The sequence below is a fragment of the Oryza glaberrima genome, chromosome 4 (assembly GCF_000147395.1).
Source record: "Oryza glaberrima chromosome 4, OglaRS2, whole genome shotgun sequence".
NCBI lineage: Eukaryota > Viridiplantae > Streptophyta > Magnoliopsida > Poales > Poaceae > Oryza > Oryza glaberrima.
Window position 1 is genome coordinate 12,668,629 of NC_068329.1, and position 21,929 is coordinate 12,690,557.

At 41.0% G+C, this 21,929-nt stretch overlaps 3 protein-coding genes across 3 annotated transcripts; 1 reads left to right on the forward strand and 2 right to left on the reverse strand.

The window, feature by feature from the left end:
• The first annotated feature begins 1,576 nt into the window (after positions 1-1,576).
• LOC127772337 (FACT complex subunit SPT16) lies at positions 1,577-7,292 on the forward strand. The gene is made up of 2 exons (XM_052298367.1): positions 1,577-1,762; positions 3,767-7,292. Exon 2 carries the CDS (start codon positions 3,800-3,802, stop codon positions 6,968-6,970), a length of 3,171 nt encoding a protein of 1,056 aa, XP_052154327.1. The 5' UTR covers positions 1,577-1,762; positions 3,767-3,799; the 3' UTR covers positions 6,971-7,292.
• Positions 7,293-7,514: 222 nt separating this feature from the next.
• LOC127772338 (serine carboxypeptidase 1-like) lies at positions 7,515-12,517 on the reverse strand. The gene is made up of 14 exons (XM_052298368.1): positions 12,301-12,517; positions 12,067-12,212; positions 11,854-11,930; positions 10,610-10,732; positions 10,427-10,529; positions 10,309-10,346; positions 10,108-10,209; positions 9,830-9,910; positions 9,503-9,742; positions 9,260-9,325; positions 9,030-9,154; positions 8,323-8,436; positions 8,036-8,081; positions 7,515-7,783 (listed from the first exon to the last, which is right to left on the reverse strand). The coding sequence occupies exons 1-14, from the start codon at positions 12,456-12,458 to the stop codon at positions 7,700-7,702; spliced, it is 1,503 nt and encodes a 500-aa protein (XP_052154328.1). The 5' UTR covers positions 12,459-12,517; the 3' UTR covers positions 7,515-7,699.
• Positions 12,518-15,389: 2,872 nt separating this feature from the next.
• Positions 15,390-20,722, reverse strand: LOC127771973 (probable protein phosphatase 2C 38). The gene is given in 6 exon segments (XM_052297935.1): positions 15,390-15,806; positions 15,809-16,046; positions 16,170-16,393; positions 18,387-18,504; positions 18,616-18,990; positions 20,253-20,722. Coding segments are annotated over 6 exon segments (1,482 nt in total). The 5' UTR covers positions 20,670-20,722; the 3' UTR covers positions 15,390-15,696.
• Between the last annotated feature and the right edge of the window lie 1,207 nt (positions 20,723-21,929).

The window sequence follows — 21,929 nt, forward strand, 5'->3', positions numbered from 1 at the left end:
TAGGAGGGTTAATCCTTTGGCTTCAAGAGTTTCACATGATTGTTTTTCATATATGATTTAAAATATTTTGCAATACGAAGGATTTTCATTCGAATTGATTCAGTTTCTGCAAAAGTCATCCAGAATTCGTTTGGTTCAAATGAAGTATTTCTTTGTTGCAATACATACTCTTCCCGCCCAATCACCCAATGATCCAAAGGAATATATGTGTGAGCACTTCCTTTATTGAAGTATAGTATCGGTTGTTTTAATTCCAACTCTTCACATTTTGGAATCTACCCTGGAAATGGCTATTTTGAAAGTTTTACTACTATTTTATTGTCATGTTATAACATTACATAGAGTTAATTTGTCGGTCACTCCATCATCTTTTTAATAAGTTTTTTAAAAGCTAATACTTAATTAACTGTGCATTAATCTATCGCTTCATTCTGTATGTAGTGGAAGTGTTCTCTACCCCCAAATGATATAAGTACGTCTTAAAACGCCATAGAAAAACTGGTTATCTTTATTACAACCCCATCTTTTTGTTTTTGCTTATACTTATAAGCCAAAATTTAAATTTTCAACCTTAAATTTGGAGTTAATTTTGGGGTTTTTCATCAAAGTTTATTTTTTATTTTTTGCTTTTAGATCACTAAGGCCCTGTTCGTTTCTTATGTAAGGAGAGGGTTAAATTGTGAATACTCGTGGCACGCTTTTAAAACTGCTAAATGATGCGTTTCGTGCGAAAACTTTCTATATGAAAGTTGCTCTAAAATATTAGATTAATCTATTTTTTAAGTTTATATAATAATTAAAACTCAATTAATCACATATTATTACCACATCGTTTTGCGTGAAACACTTAATCTTTATCTTCATCTTCATCTTCAGGAGATTCAAACACCACCTAGAAACATCTTCAGGAGATTCAAACACCACCTAGAAACACGTATATAAAAGTTTTGTTCACAAATTATTTTTTGTTTGCAAATATGCAATTTTGCTTAGGCTGTGTTTAGTTCATCGCAAAGTTTGGATTTTGATTGAAATTAGAGATGATGTGGCTAAAAAGTTACGTGTGTATGACAGATTGATATGATGGAAAAAGACTGAAGTTTGTATCCAAATTTTGGATCTAAACATAGCCTTAATCCCTAAATAAGCCAAACGATGGGGGCCTTAGTTTCTTCAACATGCTAAAATTAAAAAATATATTTACACAACTATAAACATAAGCAAACACACACACCACGTTAAAATTCCGAGAGAGAGAGAACCGATGCGAAAAGAGCGATCCCCTCCCGCGTCTTTCAAACGGAGCCCGCGCCCCGGATTCCCCTCCATTCCCGGGGGTTTCCAGATTCCCAGCGAGGGAAGAAGCAAGCCCAAAAAAAAAAAAAAAAAAAAAAAAAAAAACGGAGGCGAGCGCGAGCGCTGCGCATCCCAGATGGACGGCGGATCGGGTGCCAGCGCCACCCGCATCGCCGAATCCGGGCCGTCCATTCCTCCGCTCGGTCGGGCGCCCCGCATCCTATTAAGCCTGAGCCCCACCCACCCCCCACCCCCGAACCCTCGCCCTCCTCCTCACCCCGCGCACCCCCTCCACCTCGCCGCCGCCGCCGCCGCCGCCGCCGCCGACTCGCCGGGGCTCGCCGCCACCGGTGGTGGGGGGGAGCTCGACCTCCTCGCCCCACGCGCGCGTCCGGACGCCGTCGTTCTGGGCGCGGGAGAGATCCGTCCGTCGCCCCCCGCTGGGCTTGCGCAATCCTCTCGCCGGGTAAGCCCTAGGTTTTTTGTTTTTTGGTCCGATCGATTCCGCCGCGCTCCTAGCCGCGGGTGAGGCAGGAATCGGGGTGGTTGCGGGGGGCTCGTCGTGCGGTCGAGGGATTTGGTTGTTCCTAGTAGGAGGGGTTGTACTTGTTCATCCCGTCGATCCAGTGGAGGCGCGTGGGAGATCTCGGTTGGGGGTTTCCGTGGGCTCCGTGGGTTGCCGCTCGCGGTGCAGCGGCGGGATGTGGATGGGGATGGGGATGGCGTGGTGGGCCGTAGGTGCGAGCAACCCTAGACGGATTTTTTTTTTTGTGGCCATTTTAGGGTTTACGGGAATGGATTTTTTTTTTACCGAACAAGAGATGTACTCTGAAAATTGCTGTCTTTTCGTAGCGAGGGGCCTATAGGATCATTGAAGCCTTAGGGACTTAGGGTTTGGCTGCTTGCAGCTGTATTTCTCATTTGTAAACATTAGACTTCCGTGTCTGCTGTGGGAGGATGAAAGAATTGACTTGGGAGCTGAGTTCTATTAGGTTCACTGGTTTTGTGGAGTAATGTTTGGAAATAATCTGAGGGAGTATAAGGCTGCTCCATCGCAGTGCCACGTGTAGCATTCGGTTCGAATTTGTCATTTGTGTAATGCTTTTTAGCAGTTACTTTTTATTTTGGAAGTTGGTTCTCCCAAAAAACTTGTGTCCTATCTGGTTTATTTGAAGGTATCTTAGGACAACAAGACGATTAGATGCAAAAGTTGAAAGTAGGGGCATTAGCATAAACCTTGTTGGGTGCAGAATATGGTAATTTTATACGTATTAATTGCGTACGTACCGTTTCCACAAAATTGTTCATGTAGTAATAAATAACTGCCAAAGAAAGCTGATGTGACTCCATGAATGAATGTATACTACGCTATATCTGCTGTATTGATTGCTGTAGCAATCCATTCGTTTTCAGTATTGTGTTGGTGCATTGTTTGCAAAAGCAAATCATATTTATTAATTTTTCATTATTGAGTTGCAGCTTGCAAATGTGTTTGTATGTACATATAGTGAGAGAAAGTAGGCATGTCTGAACTCTCAACATGATTATTGTCATAAGAAAAATGTTATCGTTGTTTTTCTCTCTTTTTGGGTAACTGTTTGTGTTTATGGTTATCAGTTCTATATTATAAATTTGTTCAGGCTGGAATTAGGCTGACCAAATCCTTGTTTTGAAATTCGAATTATATTGATATATATCTTGTACGGTCATTGCATTTTTTATTGTTTTGCTTTATAACTATATATAGGCTGGCTTCATTACGTACTCCCTCCGTCCCAAAAAAACTTAACCTAGGCAAGGATGTGACATCTCCTAGCACAATAAATCTGGACAGCCCTTTGTCCAGATTCGTTGTACTAGAAAATGTCACATCCCTTCCTAGGTTTAGTTTTTTTGGGACGGAGGGAGTAAACTTGTCTATGTTAAAGTTTGGAATATCCAAAGGTCCTCAACTAGTATGTACTATTTTCTTGACCTTAACATGGAACTATACATGACCTTTTTTTTTCCTATTTTACTGAATAAGATGATTGTTTGTTTGCGGTTTCCTAAATGTACTTAACTGTTGGTATTGTTGTGAAGATGTGATGGAATTAGTATTGTGGTATTACATCTATGTGGTAGACAGCTTTTTGGGTTTGCAGGAATGAAGTACATAAATATCTGTTTGGTGCTGTGGTACAACAATGTAAATAGTTTATTGCAGTGACAATGTTGCACTGTTGCATGCATTTTTGTTAGGATCATGGTTGTCTGTTGCCTTGTTATGCCATTAACAAATCTAGAATAAGTGAAGCAGCTTAAAGTTATGTTCTCGTGCTCTTAAGAGCAAACATTTAAGAGGAATAATAGCATTCTGTGTTCAAACTATATTTTAGAACCTTTGCCCTTGCTTAAATAGTTCCTGTACATTAAAATAAACTTGTGAAATAATTCACTAACTAATTATGGATTGATTTGTTTCATGCAGTTCACTGGGTTAATGTGAGCTTCTTGATAAAATATGGCGGATAATGGTAATGCAAAGCCAGGTGGTGGGGGATCTGGAGCTTATACAATCAACCTAGATAACTTCAGTAAGCGGCTGAAGGTGTTCTATGACCATTGGAAAGAGCATAATTCTGATCTATGGGGTTCTTCTAACGCTATTGCAATTGCTACTCCACCCCCGTCTGAAGATCTTCGTTATTTGAAGTCGTCAGCTCTGGACGTCTGGCTACTTGGATATGAATTTCCAGAAACCATAATTGTCTTCATGCACAAGCAAATACATTTCTTATGCAGTCAAAAGAAAGCAAATCTCATTGGCACCCTCAAGAAGGCTGCAAATGATGCTGTTGGTGCTGATATTGTCTTGCATGTGAAAGCTAAGAATGACAGTGGTGTTGGCTTAATGGAGGACATAGTGCGTGCTGTCTGTGCTCAGTCAAAATCAGATGACCCAATTGTTGGTCACATTGCAAAAGAGGCACCTGAGGGTAAGCTCCTTGAAGCTTGGGCAGACAAATTGTCTAGCTCATCTGTGCAACTTACAGATATAACGAATGGCTTCTCTGAGCTTTTTGCTATGAAGGATACCTCAGAGATCACATGTGTGAAGAAGGCCTCCTACCTAACCTCATCTGTAATGAAAAATTTTGTGGTTCCGAAGCTAGAGAAGGTGATTGATGAAGAGAGGAAAGTGACACACTCTTCATTGATGGATGAGACAGAAAAGGCTATTCTTGATCCTCTTAAGGTCAAAGTGAAGTTGAAGGCTGAAAATGTTGACATATGCTATCCTCCTGTATTTCAAAGTGGAGGGAAGTTTGACCTCAAGCCAGGTGCCTCAAGCAATGATGATTATCTTTACTATGACTCTGCAAGTGTTATCATATGTGCAATTGGGGCCAGATATGGAAATTATTGCTCCAATATGGCCAGAACATTTCTGATAGATGCTACTCCTACACAGAGCAAGGCGTATGAAACTCTTATGAAAGCTCATGAAGCTGCTCTAGAAGCATTGAAGCCAGGGAATCGGATGAGTGCGGTTTATCAGGCTGCAGTTGACGTTATTGAGAAGAATGCCCCTGAACTACTTCCTAATCTAACGAAGTCTGCTGGTACAGGAATTGGTCTTGAATTCCGAGAGTCTGGCTTAAACTTGAATCCCAAGAATGACCGTATCATAAAAGCAGGAATGGTTTTCAATGTCTCCCTTGGTTTGCATAATCTTCAAGCAGAAACAAAGAGTGAGAAGACAAAACAATACTCTCTTTTGTTGGCTGATACATGTTTAGTGCCATTGGAGAACTTAACAGCATCGTGCTCCAAGCTTCTTAAGGATGTTGCTTATTCGTTTAATGACGAGGATGAAGTTCTTCCTGTCAAAAAGGTGGAGGTTAATGCAAAGGAGGCATTGCCACCAACAAAGGCCACACTTAGGTCAGACAACCAGGAGATGTCCAAGGAAGAGCTCCGGAGACAACACCAGGCTGAACTTGCTCGTCAAAAGAATGAAGAGACTGCTAGAAGGCTTGCTGGGGTTGGCTCTGGTTCTGGTGATGGGCGTGGTCCCTCAAGGTCATCAAATGAGCTTGTTGCATATAAGAATGTTAATGATGTTCCATATGCAAGAGAGTTGGTCATACAAGTAGATCAGAAGAATGAAGCTGTCCTCTTACCTATTTATGGCAGCATGGTTCCTTTCCATGTTTCTACTGTTAAGAGTGTCACAAGTCACCAAGACAACCGCACTTGCACTATCCGCATCTTCTTCAATGTGCCTGGCATGCCATTCTCAAACGATAGCAATCTGAAGTCGCAAGGGGCTATCTACTTGAAGGAGATCACGTTCCGCTCGAAAGATCCACGACATAGCAGTGAAGTTGTTCAGCAAATCAAAACGTTGAGGCGGCAAGTTGCTTCAAGGGAGTCAGAGAGAGCTGAAAGAGCCACCCTTGTTACTCAGGAGAAACTTCAGTTGGCAAGCAACAGAAACAAGCCAGTGAGACTTTCTGATGTGTGGATAAGGCCTGCATTTGGTGGACGTGGGCGGAAGCTTACAGGAACTCTTGAGTCCCATGTCAATGGTTTTAGATATTCTACTTCAAGGGCTGATGAGCGTGTGGATATCATGTATGGGAATGTAAAGCATGCCTTCTTCCAGCCAGCAGAAAAAGAAATGATTACACTCCTTCATTTCCATTTGCACAATCATATTATGGTTGGAAACAAGAAGACAAAGGATGTTCAATTTTATGTTGAGGTGATGGATGTTGTTCAGACTCTTGGAGGGAATAGGAGATCAGCTCTTGATCCTGATGAAATTGAAGAAGAGCAGCGTGAGAGGGACCGAAAGAATAGAATAAACATGGATTTCCAGAACTTTGTGAACAAGGTTAATGATCACTGGTCGCAGCCACAATTCAAGGGGCTGGATCTTGAGTTTGATGTCCCTCTTAGAGAGCTTGGATTCCATGGTGTTCCATATAAAGCTTCAGCTTTCATCATTCCAACTTCGACTTGTTTGGTTGAACTAATAGAGACACCCTTCCTGGTGGTGACCCTGAGTGAGATAGAGATTGTTAATTTGGAGAGGGTGGGCTTTGGGACAAAGAACTTTGACATGGCTATCGTGTTCAAGGATTTCAAGAAGGATGTTCTTCGCATTGATTCCATACCATCAACATCACTTGATGCAATAAAGGAGTGGCTTGACACGACTGACCTCAAGTACTATGAGAGCAGGCTGAACCTTAACTGGCGTCCTATTCTGAAAACTATCATTGATGATCCTCAGAAATTCATTGATGACGGTGGCTGGGAATTCTTGAATATGGAAGCAAGTGATTCAGAAACAGAGGAAACAGAGGAATCTGATCAGGGCTACGAGCCTTCTGATGCTGAGCCTGAGTCTGAATCAGAAGATGAAGATTCTGACAGCGAGTCCTTGGTGGAATCAGATGAGGATGATGAGGACGATTCTGAAGAAGACTCTGAGGAAGAGAAGGGTAAGACCTGGGAGGAGCTGGAACGGGAGGCAAGCAATGCAGACAGGGAGAATGGTGCGGAGTCGGACAGCGAAGAAGAGAGGAGGCGGCGCAAGGTGAAGACCTTCAGCAAGTCCCGTCCACCACCGGAGCGCAGCAGCTTCAAGGGAGGACCCTCAAAGAAGCCGAAGTTCAGGTAAATCTAACGGCGCTTCGCCAGGCCTGGCTGCTTCCCGAATGCGCGCCCTTTTTGAGGGGCATGGTGTGCTTGGCTGTAAGCAGAAGCGCTCCTAGCTGTTTCTCTAGATCATTACGACACTTTGTTTCCGTAGTAGCGTACTGCAGTTAGCTGAAAGGGCGGTCGGACTTTGGTGAACTCCATAGTTGATGAAATGAACTGTAAAGACTCTTGCCATCTAGGGGAAACCCAAGTTGATTCATTAGTTGTATCCTCATTGATGTAATGTTTTGTTTCCTGGGTAGAATGTTGACTCCAGAATGTATAATATTTATGTTGGCGGACGTATCTTGTGCAGATGGCAATGCTGCAGCCTCAGTTGTGTATTTCTGTCAGTTGCGTCTTATAGCTCCGTTCCGTTCTCTCGACAAACAGGTGCTATGTTAGGTTCTATCAGTGCTCTGAAATGTAATGTGTTTCCTAAAATACGGTGTAGTTTCTGTGGGACAATATTACCATCTTCAATGCGACAACGGTGCATGCAGGAATGTAAATGGATCGGGCAATTGAATTTTATGCTATCACATGTAGCAAATAAATTATCAGGAAGGTTTTTATGGGGGTAGTACTGGGACTGCTCACATCCCTAGATGCAGATTACAGACAAATGCACTTGTCTGCCTGTTGAGATTACAACTTCTTTTTTTTTCATTCGGAGGCTCAAAACTGTTACGACGAGTTGATCTTGATGTCAAATCTTCTCCCCGGACAACCAGTGGCTATAGAACGCAAGCGTCTCCTTGGGCTTGTACTCCGGGACAGTGTGTCCAGCTCCCTGAAACGTCGGCACATGTTGTTAACATCATCAAATAGTACAGCTTCAAAAGCTAACCACAAGCGAAAATAGATGTGTTCATTCCAATGGATTGTTTGTTTAGACAGTTGGGGTTTAGCCTGAACTTGCTAATGCATGACTGAAAACCGTCCAGTGTTTGCTAAAGAAAAAAAAAACACATGTTGAGTGAGCAACATCCTTTTGGTACAGAACATGCAGCTTATCTACTGGAAAAGAAATCTGGTCACTTACCTTTATGGTGAGGAAAGTGAGATTGTGTTCATAACCTTGTGTATAACTGCAATGGCAAAATCGCTCTAGTGAGGAAAACTTGTCAAAACATTCTCTCTTAATTTCTTGCTTCCTCAAGTAAAAAAATGTAAACAGAAGTCTTATCTACAATCTGCACATATACTTCTAAAATTCTAGGTAGAAAAGTATGAGTTAAGCTGAACTGAGCTAATATCTAGATGTGACATAACTCCTGAAAAGGTATATGAAGAACTGATGATTCCTATGAAGAAAGGATGAGAACATACCCAGCGACTTGCCCTCCAAAGTACCATGGTCGCCAATGATCAATTACTCGGTATCCCATGGATCTAACCCATGCTTCCGTTCCGACATAGGGAATACAGAGATCATGATCTCCACTACAAAAAACAGAATGATCAGTAGTTGGTTATCATTTTATTTTTTTCAAAGACAAGCACAAATTTGAATTTCAGGCCTCTTCAGGGTTTCCCAAACCGACGGTAACCGCGCGGTTACCGCGGTTATCGGGCTTACCGCGGGGGTACGGTATATAAATACCGCGGTAACCTCCTTAAATTCAAATAAATTTAAAAAATAATTTGAATTTTTGATAAATTTTGCACGGTTTTATACGGTTTTTCACGGTTACCGCGCGGTAACCTTGCTTATCATCGGGGCGCGGTAACCCCGGCCCGAGCGGTTTGGGAAACCCTGGGCCTCTTAGGCTGAAGCAAGGTTCAGAAACCGTTGATAATCCCTAACCCATATAAGTTGGATTCCAAACAACCCAACTTGGGTACTCCAATTATTTTCAATCCAAATGAGCAATAATTGTAGTACTATTTGTTATTTGTAGCTAAAAATTCTGGCATTCTGCACCAAGGTTATTAATAGGAATTTAATTTAATTTAATGTGTAGCTTTTTTTATAGGAATTTAGCACTTTAAATCACTCAATTTTCAAATTACAATCTTAATGGTCTGTTGCATACCTGTAAATAAGTGCGCGATATCCCATGGCTGTGAACTTCTTGTGGTACTTCACCATGCTGTCTCCAGTATCATGGTAGTACTCTATTCTTGCAGTATACAGTTCCCATGACCCAATTAAGCTTTTCTGATGTGCCATTTTAACAAGGTAGTTCCCCACAAAGAGAAGAAAGTGAGGTGTAAATTTTAAGATAAATTCAAAATGAAACCTTTGGTTCCTCGTCTATCATACCGGTTCCGCGTGAATGGCAGCTCTTACATCTTCATCATCCAGCCATGCATTAGCAAGTTCGTCGCTCTACAAGTACATGGAAATGTTGATTTGTTAAACACATGAAACAAAATGTTTTATCTGTTGACGAAATTAGGCACCCGAATTCTAATAATTTGGAACGAAACACAGCTAAATGTTTGATCTACAAAATCAAAATGATGAAATTTGAGACATATTAAACTACCACTCCAATTTACACACCGTGCAGGGGAGTGATCTACCACCAAGTTCAGGCCACATCGTCATGCGTCCACGAGTCACAGGAGCACGGAGAGGCCAAGAGCGGCCAGCCATTCGCTTTCTCACTGGAAATCGCTTCTCTGTCTCACCTAGCTTTCTAAAACTTGATGGCAAGCTGCTGTTCTTGAACTCTAATTCTTGAATTTCAGGGTGATGGTAGCAGGGAGCAAGGATGTTGTACTTGTTCAGGTCCTTGAGTTCCTGCAGTTGCCAGTAATGGAGCGTTTACCAAATTTGTAGGATTGTGCTACATTGTTTTGTTTACATGTGCTGGCACAGGGAAGTTACCCAATGCACTCTGTCTATCTTTTCTTGGCACAGATTATTAACTTTGCCCCAAAATGTACCATGGCATGCAGTACTTGCATCCTGCAAGAAAGCAACTCAAATCATTTTTTAGCTTTGTTAACTTTCATCAGATTTTTTTCTGTGTTGTCTATCTCCTCTGACATTACCAGTGAGCACAACCCTCGTTTAACATATTCTTTTAGACAGAAGTATTTAGACAGATTCTTTTACTGTTTTGAGGTGAAAGAGCACAAGAGCGGAGGCATTGATTTCTTGACCTCAAACAATTCGGTTGAGATGAGACCCATCCCATGTGCAAACGGCACAAACGAATTGAAATCATAGTCCTGATCAGTTGCTCCATTGCCAATTAGATATCCCTGAAAAATAACCTTTAAATTGTGAGCCCAAAGACAATTTTCGCATGCATGTAGAGTTGTTGTATGACGTCATCTCCCAACAAATGAAAATGGGAGGACCTTAAAATTGATTCTTGGCTTCAGATCCTTTTCTATCCCTGTCAGGACATAAACAACATAAGTAGGAAACTTTTGATAATAATAGTTTCTATATATACTTTTTACTGACAAACTCAACCTTTTACAACTTCATCAGCTAGTGTTGGAATGTAGATCCCTGCAAATGACTCTCCCGACATGTAGAACGGATTTGACTGGAACTCAGGGTATAACTCAAACCACTGCAACAATGCATAGAATCAACATAAAAATTTTCCGAAGTGATATTGATATTATTGCAACCACAGTAGGGAGTAGGTACCTTCAGAAGGAAGGTGTGTGCATCAGCCGCTGTTTTTAGGTCACCTGTCGTGTAATCTGATTTATTCAACGAGTACGACATCCCAACACCAGCAGGGGAGTCGAGGTACACCACGTTGGAAACCTATTTAGTGCCATATTTAATCACTCACTTGATGTTGTATAGATATTTTTTGAGCCAAAAAAGAGTTGATAGAACGTTAAGAGTGACTTAGGTACTGCTCTTTTCTTCAACTCCATCTCATTTTCTGTTAAAACGGTTTTCAAACCGTTAAATGGTGCACTTTTTGCAAAAAAAAGATTATATATAGAAGTTAGTTAAAAATATCGAATAAATCATTTTTTAAGTTTATAATAGTTACTCCCTCCGTCCAAAAACCCAACCTCATACTAGGATGGGACACATCCTAGTATAACGAATCTGGACGTACTAGGATGTGTCCCATCCTATTACTAGGTTGAGTTTTTTTTGGATGGAGGGAGTAATACTTAATGCGTTGAAAATCAACCTCCAATAGCATCATCAACAATGCCCTTATTCTATCCCTAATCCTAATTTTTTGGGTTTTGGTAAAAAAAATGCCTCTAACAGATAACCTATCCTGATCCTAATTTGTTGGAAACCCCATCCCCGCATCCTTCGCTCTCTTCATTTGAGGGAGAGCGACGCCGCACCTCCAACCCTAATCTCTCTTTCCCGCGAGGTTTTCTCTTTGTGCGCGAGGAGGGAGATCGCGCACGTGTAGGAGCGATCTTTTTTTTTTGGTGTGCGGGGCCTGTGCAAAAATAAATACTTCGGTTGGTAGTTTAACATAAGAGCCCACTCTTAGTTTTTTAGTTTTTGGAATACTTCACTCAATTAAATTTAGGCTTTCTTTTGGAGAGAGGAGTTTTCTCAGGACTATACACATTCTGTCGGTGATGCTCTCAGCTACCTAATTTCTTCTTTTCTTAAGCTTAGCACACCAAAGCTCAGTGACAACAACCAGACACATGAGACATCCTATGAAATATGCAAAAATAAACACCCCTGCCACGTGACAACTAATTGTGACACAAATAACGGAACAAAGCATCTGAAGAAATTAGATCAGTTACTACTAGTTGTTTTTTCTTTGTAAAGAGTAAAAGGTACTTAAAAAATTAGCACAAAGACCACAAAGGTGCACACCTAATCCCCCGGGGATTACGGAGAAGAGGTTTCAGAAACAGAGATTAAGGAGCAGAGCAGTGCAGAGCTATCACCTTGGACCAGCTGTAGGGGTTGAGCTCCAGATTTGGGAGACCACCCGGATCGCTGCCACGCTCGAAATTGAAGGGGCCTGCGCTGAATATGCAAATTAATCCAATGGATTGGATGGAATGGAATGGAGCACTTGAATCGATTAAATCAATGGTGGTGAAGAAGGAGATTGTGGGGGCGGGGGAGGGGGAGGGGGAGGAGATCGAGCCGCGCACCGTTCTCGTAGACGAAGCCGTCGAGGCTGGAGCATCCCGGGCCGCCGTTGAGCCAGAGCACGACGGGGTCGGCCGCCGCGTCGCGCTCCGACGTCACCAGGTAGTAGAACAGCCGCCTCCCGCTCCCCTCGTCCACCGTCACGTACCTGCGACGAACACCACCACGGCGCGTCGGTCAGATGAGATGAGAAGAGAAGAGAAGAGCGGCGGCGCGCGACACGACACGAGACGCACCCGGAGTAGTGCTTGGAGGGGAAGGCGCCATGGAAGCCCGGGAGGCTGGCAACTAGGTGGCCGTCGGGGGCCGCGACGGCGACGGCGATGGCGATGGCGGCTGCGGCGGAGAGCAGCAGCAGCGGCGGCGGCGCGGCGGCGGCGGCGGTGCGAGGCATCGGAAAGGATGATGATTAGGCGAGGCGACGATGGGTCCTTGTTTTCTCTTTGTTGGAGGTTGGTGGGGGGTGTTAAAACTGGAGTATAAAACATTGGCGCCAGCGAACAGTGGAGCCGCACGTGTCAGGTGAAGGGGTGGGGCCCACTGGAGTATCCTGCTGACATCGGCACTGAATTTGTCTCCAAATAATGTGGCCGGACTAGGGATGAAAACGGGTCGAAATCGGTACATTATTTTATTATTTTTTTTTGAAAACGAGTAGAAACGGTCGGGGAATTTCCATATTTACGATGAATTCATCTATTTAGTGCCAACTTCGATACCATGCTGACATAAATAAAAAAAACAAAATTTTGAAAACGATAACATCGGTAAAAATATTATTATTATATTAGTTTTGCGAAAACGGTATCGGTACGGTCGGAAAATTTCCATACCGTTTTCACCCCTAGGCCGGACTGGCGGGCGCCACCCCGTTTTAACCCCTATATGCAGTACTGTCCCCTGAGAGCAGCTATAATAGCAAATTATAAGCCAGATATAAACATATGTTGCGTCGCAGTATGGGGCTATTAAATTGATTGTACATGATTTGGAGCTAGTAGTTGGCTATACTATTAAACTGGCTCTGATTTTGAGTAGATGATATGGAGCCATGGAGGTCCACGCCCAATGCAAAGTCTGTGTGGCTGGCTGGTTGTCTAGAGCTGTGGTAGAGAGGATTTAATTTCGACGAGTAAATTGTAAGTTGAGCTAATTATTTTTATCGAAGTTTTTATAGTGGAGTATGATCACTCTCTGTTTCATGTTTTTAATTAAAGTTAGGAATATTTACCTACCGTTTGTATTTTGGACCGGTGGTCCGCATGTCAGCAAGGATTAGAAGGAAGAAGCTTGGGAGAGATGGGGGCTGAGCTCATCTTTTCCGGCACAGGTAATGTGTTGTTCATGTCCCGTTTAATGCCAGTAGATCGAGCAAAGGCATTAAGAGAGAAGGAGCAAGGTAGCCCCGACCGAGCTAAGGAGAAGTAGTAGCTGAAAGTGTCCTTGTGGAGCAATGGTAGAGCTTAAGCTCTAGGTAAAGGGAAGGGCCAAAGCCGATGTTGATGGTGTGGTGGCGATGGGGAATCAGAGTTAGGCTGTCTTGGATACTCCAACAAGAGTTAGGGTGTGCTTAGCTCACGTTAAAATTGAAAGTTTGGTTGAAATTGGAACGATGTGACGGAAAAGTTGGAAGTTTGTGTGTGTAGGAAAGTTTTGATGTGATGGAAAAGTTGGAAGTTTGAAGAAAAAATTTAGAACTAAACTCGGGCTTAGATGAAATTTTGGATACTCGTGGCACGTTTTTCAAACTGCTAAACTGTGCCGTGCGAAAACTTTCTATATGAAAGTTGCTCTAAAATATCATATTAATTCATTTTCAAGTTTGTAATAATTAAAACTCAACTCAATTAACCACACGTTATTATCACATCGTTTTACGTGAAACACTTAATTTTTATCTTTATCTTCATCTTCAGGAGATTCAAACACCACCTTAGAGAAAAATAAACATTGGATAGATGGTTTTTCAGACAAAGACTTCGATTAAAAAAAACCTGGCCTAGCCAGCAATTTACTTAATTTTATTTTGATGAAAATAATGTTATTATTGATTAACACTGGAATGTTTTTTTTTTCGGGGAGAAATGTATTTTTCTATGGCTATGATTTTGTTGCTATCATTATCTTAAAAAAATGATTTTGTTGCTATACGAGAAATTAATAATAAGAAAACACTTTTGGAGATCATGTTAAGTTTAACCGTGCTTTACATTTATAATCGGTGGGGGCAAGGAGGGGTACTGTAGTTAAGGCTTGGCCTTTGGATGGATGGATTTTGGGTGCCAAAAAACCAGGGAGGGGTTGCCGGGTTAGGTGTGGGTCAATGATTGATCTGATCGGATCCCATCCCACTAAAAAAATTATTTTCATGTAGCACGTGAGAAATAAATTAAGTGTACTTAGGTGCACCATTTAATTTTAATATTTAATAGTAACTCCGTTGTTGACATCGTAAAATATTTACAGTCGATCCTCGTAGTTTTAAAACTTCTGTAGATGTAAAAATACCAGGATTTAAAATGTGAAAAATCATATTAAGTAGATTTGCCTTAAAAAATAACTCTTCCATATGTTTTTATAAAAATAAGCTATGACAAATACATAAAAACAACAATATTTTCTTCTATAAAAATAAGAAAATGCAGTGTTAGTATGTCTAAGATTATTTTATTTTTTATTTAACAAATAGCATCCAATTAGTAGAGTCTCCAGCAAGACGATGCTACTTAGGAGGATGTTATCACCGGATCCAAGAAGAGATCATCGAAGGGTTCTCATCATGGAAATAGAGACTAAGGTATGAAATTAAAATACACAGTTTTTGTGCTTTCCCCTCTCTTTGTTTAGGAAACAGATCCCCTGACTTTGTATAGTCTACAGTTATACCACTGACATGTAGACCCTACTTTGGTATGGCCCACATATTAGTGGCACAACTCCAAACTACACAAAGTTAGAGAAGTCTCATCCCTTTGTTACATTTTCTATTTTCCTCTGTTCCAATTTCTTTTGGGGCACATAATCATATAATCCTGTTCTCCTTTCAGAACATACACATTGCTACAGCCATAGCCATCACCATCCTGAGATTCATGATGAATGCAACAAGATATATATGTTCAGAAATCACATGCAAGACCAAATGGCACACTGTCGTTTTCCATTGATAAGGTACCGTAAGTTGGACGGTTTCTTAAACATTCTTCTGGCTCTTTTGTCAAAAACCACAATAATATGATAAAAAGACTTGGACAAAAAGTTTAACAAAGCCTACAGTTCCATAGAAACTTAATCTGAAACAGAAATAATAGAACAAAAATGATACTTGACATATAAATCTTGGCTATTATTATGAACAAAATGTAATAATACCACAGCACTAGACTGAATTTCTTTAGACTTGCACTAAACTGATTTGATACTTTACAGAATAACTGAAACAAAGGTCCTAGAACCACTAATTGCAGTGCAGAATAAACCAAGCAACCACTCCCCAACAAGCAAACTGGCTCCGTCTTCCCATGCAGAAGAATCATTGCAAGTATAATAAGCTGCACAAATCTTGGGCAAAATGGTTATCCTAATCCATAGACAAGTACGGATTTTATGCTTTCCCTTGCAACTTAAGTAGGCTATCGCAGATTTTTCGAGACACCATCAAGGACAGGCCACCCATCACCTGTTACCAATGCAGTAACGAGATCGGTAAGAGCCCTAGTGCTTGATTTGATGGTCAAGAAAGATTACCACCACCCAGTTCTATGGCATTGGCCAAATCTTTGATTCCTGAACCGGGGGGTTTATTTCTAGCATCTGTATTCAAGAACAGGCAGACAACAGCACAGTCATCAATTTTTGATGTGGGGAACCGTGTTCTCCATGCACGTTGAGCTGATTCAACAACAAATCGTGCCGCTGAGGCTTCTGACTTGGCTTGGCTGACAATGCTAACAACTTCTGCGTTGGAAAGTACATCCCACACCTACAGTTAATAAAAGAAACAAAACAATCATATATCAAAAATAATCTTCCAACCAAAAGTAAAATTTACTTCTGTGAACAAGCAAGATATATGTTCAAGTAAAATTTGTGCTCAATGGCTCACCCCATCAGTTGCCAACACAACAAATTCATCCTTTTCAGTGATGCGGTGGTAGGAAACATCAGGCATAGAAGTTAGACCATAATCCTTTAGACAAAAGTCTCCAAATGCTCTTGCCATGGCCAACCCTGGCATGTTGTACTTCGGAAGCCAAACACGAGCAACATCTGGCTCATCTGGCAGAGAGAATATTCTGCCACTTCGTTCCCTAATTCGTGCAGCTTCACCTGAAAACATGTTTTGCTTCATTTAGGGGAGTAAAAGCAGGAAACAACTATCCGATGTGTACATTTGTAGTCATGCATGCCATTTAGTAATGTAGACACAAAATCTTGATATTACTTATCAAACATAAACTATCATTATTATTATTATTTTAAAATAATTCACAGAAACAAGCCTTTACAACAGATACTGAAGTGTGCCAACAATCTCAGCTATGCAGGAAAAATATTGGAATTGATCATTTCAGGAAAAAAGACTAATGATTTTCATTATATCAACAATTATTTGTAGAAAACTACAATTATTTTTTCGAAGTCCCGATAATTTCATTTAAAAACGCTTTTCAATGATAGTTACTGAACGCCGGCAGGCATGGCAATGTTATCAGATCCAAAGCACCCAGTCAGACCTACTTGACCTTGGGTCACCAGTCAGACCACATTATATTGAACAGGAAAATACCAGCATGTTGGGTTTGAACGGTAAAAAAAAACATAACTAAATCCTATGCAGGATGTTAATAGTTTAAAACAATAGAGCTGTTATCTCATTTGGTACATTCGTGTCTATGTTAACCTGTAGGTGTTGGTTTGAACCTTTCTGCATGTCCTTTTTATATTTAGTGCGAAGTTTGGCCAGGTAAATGTTCAACTTCCTATGCCATGTGAAATCCGGTCAGGTCAATCTGATTTGCCTGGGTTCAAGGTTCTACTCAGCTATCCTCATTTAAATCAACATACATAGTCTCTCCTTTTGTGACATTGCATTATTATTTTTGCTCAACACATGTGCACTGTACTAATTAGTTCACAAAGTTCTTCAGGGAGTGATGTTGAACTGAACTTTTATATCATACTGGGATACACTATGTAAATAGAATGCCAAACTTGCTGCATGATGCAAAAATCTGTCATTCTCTAATCAAGCCAGTCCTTGTAGACCAGACGTGACATGGCAGATCAAATTTGTCACCTTGTGGTTTCAATGTTAAAAGAGGTTTACTTGTAAGATCTTTATTATTTCCAATTTGAATTTTGAATATTTAGTTCCCAAAAGTGTTAAAACAGTATTTAAGAACCAAATTCTTCGGATGCATCAAATTGTTAAAGCCCTGACATTCTGAAAGAGGAAAATGGCAGTGCAAATCATGTTGAGTTTCCACACACAAAATAGCAGGTATATAAATGAAGCATGTACCATATAAAAGTACTTTTTACTGCAATATCAAAAGGTTTCTTTCATCTTGCCAATTGCCATACCTCCAAAGAAAAAATAAATCACAGTTTTGAACAGACAACAGGTATCAGTAAATCAAAGGCGTGGGACAGACAACTATGAACTATCACATCCCAGATAAATAAACTTATTGCACTGTGAAACTAAATAAACTAATGAAAGATGCATTTTATATTGACACATTGTGAAATCATTTCAGCTGGCTCACCAATTTTTGGTTTTCAGTTCAGCAATTTACAAATGCATCTAGTTTTAGAAGCACTGAAATATTAAACTTTTCCTTACATCTGAGGGAGTAAGCTAGAGATTTTTCCTATGTAATTTTGCAGTATCCTAAACCTTCTAACAAGGAAGTTTTTACTCTAGCACAGATAGGATGACTGCAAACCTCAGCCACCTCAAACTCTAACCAGCTTAACAAAAAAACTAGCCCGACATTCTAACTTGTTCAGAATATCATTTCCACATGTTCATCTTATATCAAGTAGTTTCATGAAAAACATATAGTTATAATGGTGTTTGACGCACTACAATAACTCTGTACATGAACTTGTTACAGAACAATAGTGCTTCTAGAATTCTTTGTATCAAAATAATCAGCAGTACCCACGATTTCAATTGTACTGGAGGAAAAAAAAGAAACAATCATCATACACTTTTAGAAGAACAGATGAGGAACACAAATACAAAACATACTTGGAAAAACAATCATCATACACTTTTAGAAGAACAGATGAGGAACACAAATACAAAACATACTTGGAATGGTAGGCTTCAGGTCAACTGTCAATTGTACAGCAAAAAACTGGTCATATTCATCTCTAGTTCCCAAGACAGCTCTAGAATCCCCCAAGTTTCCAATCAGGAGATCATGTCCCTGTATAAATAGTAAAGAAAAAAAAACAGGTTTCAAAATATCAACTAAAGCTTAACAATAAGAAAAAGGGCATTATCATCATGAAAATCCTAAGTTTTGACACATTTTTACCTGCTTGATCACTGTGACTGCTGTAGTACCACTGAACACAGAGTCAATGGTTTTATGAAACTTAAGATCCCTGTCCATTACATAAAATGCCCTTAATAATGAAGTTCTCAATGCAGCAAACATCTCGGGGTACTCTCCATTCTCCTCTGTTCCCAGGGGAGTTTCAGTATCTCTATCCATGCGTTCGGTGCCACCACCTTCAGTCATGCTGCTCGTGACAATGCTAGTTGAAGTTTCTTTGTGTCCATCTCTTCCTAAATTTGCACTCAACTTTATAGGGAGGAGATCTCTGACCCTCTTGGACACCAAATGGCCATATGGTCCATGGCCATCAAAAACACCACAAAAAATTGTATCTTCCTTTGAACAGAAATTCTGGAAGTCAAACAAAAAACACCATCAAAATCAACTTTCCGGTGCCTAAAAATGGAATGGTAGAACAGGAAAACTGGAAGTGGATAATTCATATGATTACAGACTATTATCAGGTAGGAATTGATAAATTTATGTAATTTATAGCTGAAAGGAATATCATTCATGGTTTTAATATTACAAAGGCTTCATAGAAAGGAACATCAGATGGTGCATTCCCATGGAGATCTCCAAAAATTTCAATAAACTAGATCACAAAAAAATTGTACTTTCAATTTATTATTTGGCTTTTATAGTATTTTTTTCCATGGTTACTAGATGTAAATATGGAAAAATCAGAAACCATTATCACAATAAAGAAATTGGTAGGGCAGCAAATATGTTGCCATTGCAAAAGTACATGAAAGGAGCTATCATTCTACTAGCTGGCTCACAAAAACAATAGTTGTATGCTACATGGCATGCCAGGTGGTACTTCAGCAAACTGTGGAGACAATAAGGCTCGGTGGGTTCACATCCTCTACCATAATGGTACTATCATTATAGGCACCGACGTGTGGTGCAATAGGAGGATAGGACCCACATACTAGTGACTGTAATGGTAGTAATATTATGGTAGAGGATCCTCACAACAAAAGGATAATACTGGGTGTCAAGCGGCAGAACGATAAGCAAACATTAATTACACAACAAAAGGATGGCCCAAGAGCTAAACTCAATGTGTAAACAGATAAGAGTAAGATCATCCATAAAAAGAAGCAAGGATAAGGATGAGAATCGTGTGGAGCACCTCCCCTGCTAACAAATTTTCTACATAGGGAGAATAATAATTAGGTTGTATTATATTACTATCTGAAACAGTCTCCACCAGCAATATCCAATGGCAATCCATATGGAGACAGAACAAAGTGGTATTATAATATCAAGAAGTAGGGGAATCAAACATGCATTCTACACCAAGATGACACATGTATGTCCTATGTCAAAGTTGGAAAAAAAAATCCAACCTGTGTAGGCCAGGTCAAGCATACCCAAGAACAACATTTATTAAAAAAAAATCGCAGATATATCAGACAGCTCGGGGCTCTCATGTAAACGTTCAATCATCAATCAATCAATCACGATTTAACACGTTTCTCTTTTGCCGGGGTATGAACAAATTTCACATCACACATCATCTCAAAGAAAGTAAAAAACACATGGAAAAGAAGTTACTGGGGATTAATGGGGATGAAAGAAAATGCTAATGGGTAGTAAATAATTACCTCCCAGACAAGCATGGCGTCCTGGTTGACGCCCTTGTTGCCCCGCATCGTGTAGAGCGAGGCAGCAGCGGAGGCGCCGTTGGCGGCGATCCGGCCGTCCCTCGGCTCGCGGTCGCGCGGCGAGGAGGAGCCCCCGCGGCGGCGCCGCCGCATCGGGCGCGTGGCCCACCTGAAGTCCGCGGGGGGCATGATCTCGGCGGGGGTGGCGACGCCCATCGCCCGGAGCACGCAGTCGAGGAACTCGAGGCAGCATCCTCCTCCTCCGCCACCGTACACGGCGGCCTCCGTAGTGGCCGCCGGCTTCGCCGCGGCGAGGCGGGCGGCGACGGCCAGCAGCCTCTGCTGCTGGTGCTGGTGGTGGTGCCCCGCGGCGCATCCTGCAGGCCGGCGGCGCCTGCCCGGCGTCACCGCCACCATCTCGCAAATCTTGGAAGAGGAACAGAGGCAAAAGCCAAGAAGGTAGAGGAAGAAGAAGAAGTCGTTGGAAAAGGAAGCGGTGGTGGCGGGGCGGGGGGTTGATATCCGCGAATTTCGTGTGGCCTCGCGGCTGTGGACCAGGGACGAATCGGGAGATTTTTTTCTTTTCTTTTCTTTTACTAGAAGAAAAAAAAATACCCGTGCGTTACCACGGGTAAATGTTATTTTAATTTTTTAATAATTGTTACATGGTTTAGATAGGGTAAAATACACTGTGCGATTTCACTTGAATATTTTTTTAAGAAAATCATGAGGTGTAATTAGGAGTCCGTATTTTTCATTTGAAGTTAGCATGAGTTATTTTAAAGAGATTTATTATATGACTCCTTTTTTATTCCAAAAACAAACGAGCTTAAATTCAAATTCAAACACGAATCTGTATTTCCAAAAGCGAACAAACTTAAAAAACCAACTCAAACACGGATAACGTACCAAAATACCGGCAAAAATATTTTCAATTTTTATAATAGTAGAGAAGCAGTACTAACATGTTTCTTACGTTGCATAGAATATCAAATTTAGTGTGTTTATTACTAACCATTTCCACTAGTATTGGTAAATATTGGTATGTAGGTGATTTCTGGATGAAAACACATCCATCACGCAACAGAACGTACCTCTGACGAATCATATATGAGCACATTGATTAGAGGAACCACATTTTAGTCAAAATCGACTGAATTTGATCTAATCCAATGCTAACCGCCATAAGGGCCCACCTATCATACACGGGAGAAAGATGGTGGAGAGTGGTGAGACCCACAAGTCGGTCGAACCAGGGATTTGGTCAAACCGACCTTAGGCCCTCTCATCTCCACTTTTCATGTGGAGGTCCAGGGAAAATGACGATTGTGGGTGAACCGATATTCATAACTGTCATAACTGTTCTATAAAAGGAGGAACTCACTCACTTCCAAAATGCACAATAAAGTGGAGTACAACTCACTTTTATATCTTAGGCATCATTTTAGTAGTATGGTGAAAATAGATAGAGAGTGAAGGTAAGGTCCGAGAAGTATTGGAGCTGTTGGTACTATCTCTCCTTTTATACATCGGTGAATGCTTCTTCAATAAAGTACTCTGTAACCTATCATCTTTGAACTTAATTCATCCTCGTATATTTTCTTTTATTTTATTCCTTCCTCTTCTTCCCTACCATGAAGCATCAATCTATTCAAAACCTTTCTGTTACAAGGGGCG